Source organism: Pterocles gutturalis, unplaced genomic scaffold (assembly GCF_000699245.1).
Source record: "Pterocles gutturalis isolate BGI_N339 unplaced genomic scaffold, ASM69924v1 scaffold1400, whole genome shotgun sequence".
Lineage (NCBI taxonomy): Eukaryota > Metazoa > Chordata > Aves > Pterocliformes > Pteroclidae > Pterocles > Pterocles gutturalis.
In genome coordinates, this window is record NW_010143039.1 from 3552 (window position 1) to 9931 (window position 6380).

At 39.4% G+C, this 6380-nt stretch overlaps 1 protein-coding gene across 1 annotated transcript in view; it reads left to right on the forward strand.

Annotated features, from left to right (window-relative positions):
* The window catches only part of LOC104469842 (UV radiation resistance-associated gene protein-like), a gene marked incomplete at both ends in the record, with an annotated part of 7104 nt that extends 1943 nt beyond the window's left edge, over nt 1–5161 (forward strand). Inside the window, 5 exons of the mRNA XM_010084555.1 lie at nt 426–552; nt 1523–1607; nt 2181–2268; nt 2853–2913; nt 4996–5161. Of these exons, the coding sequence (XP_010082857.1) occupies nt 426–552; nt 1523–1607; nt 2181–2268; nt 2853–2913; nt 4996–5161 (527 nt within the window). The remainder of the gene's footprint in view (nt 1–425; nt 553–1522; nt 1608–2180; nt 2269–2852; nt 2914–4995) is intronic.
* Nucleotides 5162–6380: the final 1219 nt, after the last annotated feature.

A 6380-nucleotide genomic window follows, 5' to 3' on the forward strand; every position in this document is an offset into this window, starting at 1 on the left:
CGCGCTGCTATTAGTCTCTATCTGATTGTCGTGCAGAAGCTTCCTCCAACCTCCCCTTCCTTTCTTATTTTCTGTCCTGGGCCAGTTTGCATCACTGATCGTGTAGAAGCTTCCTCCCACCTCCCCTTCCTTTCTTAATTTCTGTCCTGGGCCAGTTTGCATCACTGAGCACGGGAGAGAAGGTGCATCTGACAGGAGGAACAAGAACTGTGGGACACAGCTGAGTTTCCCTCCTTCCAAAGCAGCAAAATAATTAGAGTCTTTGGTAATCTATTGCCTGTGGTAAACCATGAGCTCAGCCATTAGTCTGGCAGACATTAATCTTCTCCTATTTGTTCCCTTCCCTCTTACCACCCTTGTTATGGTTCTGCTTGTATGCAGAAAAACTTTAATTTTCTTTTTAAAATCTGTTTTTCTTCCAATAGAAAAAGGAGAGTGAATGTTTACAGTTGAAGATCCTGGTGCTACGTAATGAACTGGAGAGGCAGAAGAAGGCCCTTGGTCAAGAAGTAGCCTTGTTGCATAAAGAAAAAAATACTTTGCATGACAGAGGTAAGTGTAGCAACATTACCGCTTCTATTGCGGATATTCATAATCCACTGATCAGAAGAGTAGCAGCCTAGTTTATAATCTTGATGAGCAAAATGAAGGTGCTTTTTTTTTTTTTTTGGTCTGGCTCTGATGTGCTTGTGTTTTGCTTTATGGGAAGTTTGCAGCCATATATCATCTCTTCACCATCTGTGTTATACTGAATTCTGGACAGCAGTTCCTGGTATCCTGTCTCTAAATAACTTCTTAATATGACACCTCTCTAAAGCATCTTTAATCTGTGCTTAATTAAAATTTTATGAGAAAATCAGAAGAGCTGTACTGTAATGCAATAGACAGAGGCTTGATGCAGGCACACTTCATAATGTCCTGATGGATGTTATTGTACCTGTAATTAGGATCCCATTTAGCGTTAGAAGACAAAAATCTCTCTTAATAGCTTATTACATAAGTGAAGGATGAAATGTTCGGTCATCTTGGTGTTTTGAGTTACTGGGGGACGGTGTCCTGGAATAAAAGGACAGCTCTGTGTCTTTGAAGCTCACCAGCAACCAAGCTACACGGGTGTTTGCTCTTCTTGCAGGACTTTTTTTTTTTTTAATTCCTAGTTGAGTCCAAAATAATTAGCCACTGCTAGAGATGAAGTTTTTTTGCCATTTACTTAATTCTGGCTCTGGAAGTACTGAGATGCCTTCACTGAATTACTCCACTACTGTGGACATGAGGCAAATGACTGTTAAAGGAGAATGAGGTTTTGTTGGTTGTATTTGGCTGGTGAATGGTGTAGAGTGCATGAAGGCAGGTGTTCCTCTTGCAGTTATTCCCCAGTTTGGCAGCATAACGTGGAAAATGGGCATGTAAGAGTAAATGGAGGATCGCTGCCAACATTTGTGTCAATATCTACTTTTTAAACTTCAGATAACTAAGAAAATGTTTGATACTATTTTTTTTCCTGATTCCTCATGTTGTTTAGAAAATGCATTTGAGACTGAATACCAGAAACTTCATGAGCATAACGAATCCCTGCATGAATTAAGAAAGGAATGCACTGCTAAGAGGTAAAAGGACCTATGCTTTTTCTGCAAATGGAAAGGAAACATATTCTTGAGAGTAGGATGTTTGAAGTGGGACTCATGGCATGAAATTCTTCCTAATGTCGCCCCAAAACTTCTGTTAAGACATCTCTGCTACAATTTGTAGATATCTCAGGTGATAATTAACAGTGGCAAGTCTAGAAGAGGGGAAAATAGATGCTTGGTTGCTCATGTAGACTATGGTTGGGTTTTTAAGCCTGTTTTAGTGTATAATGCTTAATTCTCATAGTCAAAATATGCCTATAACATGAGCTACAACTGAAAATGAAAAGTTAGCTTTGTCTTCTGTAGTTATCTTTGTGGAATTACCTCGCTTTTGTGGGGAGGGAAGGTGATACTTGGGAAAATTAGGCTTTAGGCTTTGAGCAACCTGGGCTAGTGGGAGGTGTCCCTGCCCCTGGCAGGGGGTTGGAACTTGATGATCTTTAAGGTCCTTTCTTACCCAAACCATGCAATGATTCAATTAAAATGCAGGCGGGATGCTAGGGCTTGATACCTTTGAAGAAACTAAAGGTTTTGGAATCTCTTTTCCCAAAGAGAACTGTTTCTGAAGACAAATGCCCAGCAGACTATTCGATGCAAGCAATTGCTGTCGGAGCTATCCTATATCTACCCTATTGACCTGGTATGTTTCTAACATTCTAAAAATCTGCTTGATGTGAAATGAATTTCCTATTTATTACACTTTGAGCAAATACCATGTTTTATTCATGATGAAACGTGCTCTCCAGTCATGCTGTTTTTTCCAAGCTTTTTCTTGGATTTACCCCTTAGGTTGGAAACCTCACGGGGAGAGGACTTATGCCAGCATCTCTCAAATAGTCTCCACTATAAAAGTAGAATGGCTGTAGCTGTAATTTAATGGATACTTTCCATTTTGTTTACAATTTTATATAAAGTAACCCTGACATAGGCTAGCTGAACTTTAACGGAGTGCACATAAACAGATGTCAAAATTTTGAGTCCCAAACCCTTTTATATAATGAATTGAATAAGATAAAGCTCTTCCTCCTTTAAAAAAGGTGCATTTATTTCTGAAGTGCGTAAAATGTGGACTAAAACACTATGTCAAAGTCACCCTGGGTTTCATTGAATGTTTAGTTTTTTCTTTACAAAAATGCTTTGCTGTCATTGGATTTTGTGCAGGTTTCTGTTCTCTGGCTGTTACTGTTCCATTCTCACTTTCCATTGTTGATTTTAAACTTACAGAATGATCAAAAGGATTACTTTGTTTGTGGAGTCAAGCTTCCTAATTCTGAAGACTTTCAAGGTAGCTGGATATTCTTATTTTAGTTGTTAACAATTGACACTGCTTCTAAACTTCATAAAATTAAATAAGCTGATAGCAATGGCATAGGGTGCAAATTTCTGACTGCAAAGGTCTAGACTAGGAAAAAACTTACGCATTATTTATTCCTGCTTCCTAGCTAGTACAAAGGAAGTTACCCTTGATTCTTAGAAAAGTACCTTTATATTTTAAGACTCAATACTGAAACGCTGGAACAGATTATCCAGAGAGGATGTGGAGTCTCCATCCTTAGGGATGCTCAAAACCCAACTGAACACAGTCCTGGGCAACCTGCTGTAGCCGACTCTACTCTGAGCAGGGCTAGGACTGTGCAAGTTCCAGAGATGCCTTCCAAACTTAGGGATTCTGGAAAATATTTGTGTCTGACATAAAATTCCATTGTGGCTATTTTCAGTTCATAAATCTTGATGGGGCAATTTGCACGAATCCCCATTCAGTTTGCTGTGGTTGCCAGTGAACTTACTAAATAAATATCTTGCATGAGTAAGACTTTAAAGTTGCTTGGCAGTGTGAAATATTTTACAAGTCAGCTTCTACTTTAACTGTCTACAGTCATCCTATAGCAGAAGTAAATTTATAATATGCCTGTCTGTATAACAGTTGTGCAGGTAACTGCATACTTTCATCTACAAATGTTTGACATGAATTGAAGCTTCATTAAAATCCTCTCGAGAATTTCTCACTCCTAATACTTGCTCGCTCTGCCAGGCATGTGGTTTCTTGGTCAAAAACCTCAATCAGTTGTCTAACTCTTTAAAGCCATCCCATAGGTTTTAACTTGTGCTAACAACATGTATATCGGATGCTAGAATAATGGAGGAATAAACTTTAAAACAAATTAAGACAAAAATCAGTCTATTGCTTTGTTTTCCTGATTGCATTACATGTGGTAATTAACTCAGTTTGGTAATTCTTGAGAAATCAGTGGCAGGCATCTTTTGGCCCATTTTCAGTATTAATTCCTTACAAAAGAATTACAAATTCTTTATCAAAGTCTCTAGAAATATTGTGTTACAAGGAAGAACTACAGAGCATTCAGCTTAGTGAAATATGCAGTTAAATTTGAAAACCAACTGATATGTTTCTTATTTCAGACTCTTAGTAGATAATAATGTTAAAAAAAAAGAATCGGGCATCTGAAGTATGAAAAAAAAATCCCTAAAAAGACAGTTTTGAACCAAACCATGTTGAACGCTTTTTTTACAAAATCCTTTTTGAAAGGGGTGCAACTTTAAAATCCATGTATCGTGTTGTGTTCTAATAGAGCTCAGTATGAATTCATAGTTGTCGTTGAACATCATTATAAGCTTGCTTAGAAGGCCCTCTGAGCTGATTTCATGGGACTCCCTTGTGCCTCAGAAAGCATGACTCTGTATTGGTTTGTTCACTCGCAAGGAAGAAAAATAAAGCAAAACAGAAAGCAAAAGCCCTTCCATGGCTAAAAGACTGAATTTCAATTGCAAGACCTGTGTGTATTCCCTGCAGGTGAAGCTTTAAGGTTGAAGCCTTAAATGTCAAATTGAAAATGATACTTGAAAACAATGGGTTAATCTAAGTTCTTCCAGCTATTGGCAGAGAACAGAGTTCATACCCTGGGGTCAGCGTCTGTCCAACTGATCTCACTAATGAGTAAAGTTATGGAGGAATGCAGCTTTTCCCTCACCCCGGTCACACATGTCAGCTACATCTAGAGAAATGCAGAAAATTTAAGATTTGAGTTTTGTTTCACTTTTCCCGTCTCTTCTTTACCCTCTCTTACCCAGCCGATTGTTGAGAAGAGTAACTTTTAGCTTGGAAAGTGTAAAATTGGAAGGAGAACAAGCCATCACCCCTTTTACATTGCCTTTTAATAAAAGAGGAAAACAGTGAATGCACACAGTTGTAAAACAGTCCAAATTTGTTTCAGACTTGCATCTATTGTTAAATTATAACTTTCGATAGCTTCATTAGTTATATCAGTCTCTAAGCAATGAGGATGAACTTGTGCTGAGCCTGCAGTGAGATCCAGTTGATTAAATGATGGAATCTTTTTATTATTGACAGCAAAAGATGACGGAAGTATCGCTGTTGCCCTGGGCTACACCGCTCACTTGGTTTCAATGATATCCTTCTTCTTACAAGTGCCACTCAGGTATCCTATAATTCACAAAGGTTCCCGGTCTACCATCAAAGATAATATCAACGACAAACTGACGGAGAAAGAACGAGAGTAAGTATGTCGTAAATATGCTTATGTACTTCATAAAAACATAAAAAGCCTTGAATGGTTTTTGGGTGATCTGAAGTGGCAGAGTTTGAAGCCATGGGACGGTTGTTTGAGTTTGTTGTGTTGGAATTCTGTGATTTAAGAGTAGCAAGTCCAGCTGTGCCATTCTAGGTCTGTTGGCACATATACCATTGGTTAGGCTTCTAATAAGAATAGGAAAATTTTAAATACTGTGTCTTACAGGTAAGTTTTGGCTGTTTATTTGAAAACTTGCCTTTCACATTTTCCTACTGGCTATAGGAATAAACTGAAGATAGTGAGTGTAACTTCACTGAGGAGTTAGTGCCAGTACTGGGGTAGTGGTTGATAAAAAGAAAAAAAAAAGCTTTCTTTAATGCAGAGGACTTTAATCACTTGAAAAAGAGCACTGTAAACTGTTATCTCCTATAAATCAAGTTAATATTCAATGAAGAGTTTTTCATCTGGTCTGTAATCATTGTCTTTGAATACGCAGCTACACTATTGTTGTTGTAGTGCTGCTAGGAAACTATCTCACTGTCCTTAAATTCACTCTCCGAATGCCTTCCCCTGCATTTTGGCACTTAGCCTATTTTCCCACTGTCTTTGCACCTGTGTGCTCTAATATGAAAATCGTGGTGACTTTTGGTTAAGCTTCCCTTTGTAGCCTGTGACCACAGAACTGGAAGGAATGTGACGCTGACCAGCTGTGGGAAATCAGCTGCTCCGCTCTGATCCTGTGCGTATGGACGGCTGCAGTGTCAGGCTTGCAGCACGAGTACTTTTTTTTTTGTCCATAGGCAGAGTTTGAAAAGGGAGCGAAGGAAATGACTGAGGGGAAATGAATTTGTGGAAAGTAGCTGTCTCTCTTGACATGAAGCCTTTAAAAAAACTTCTCTTTGGGAGTATGCAATCAAAGTATAGTATTTAAACACTAATTCCTAATAGTCCAAATCAAGATGGAAGTGACACCAAGCTGTGTGGTGTGGTGACACGCTGGAGGGAAGGGATGGCATCCAGAGGGACCTGGACAGGCTGGAGAGGTGGGACCACACCAACCTCATGGAGCTCAACACGGCCAAGGGCAAGGTCCTGCCCGTGGGTCGGGGCAACCCCCAGCACAGACACAGGCTGGGAGGAGAATGGCTGGAGAGCAGCCCTGGGGAGAAGGACTGGGGGGTGTTGGGGGATGAGAAGCTGAAGA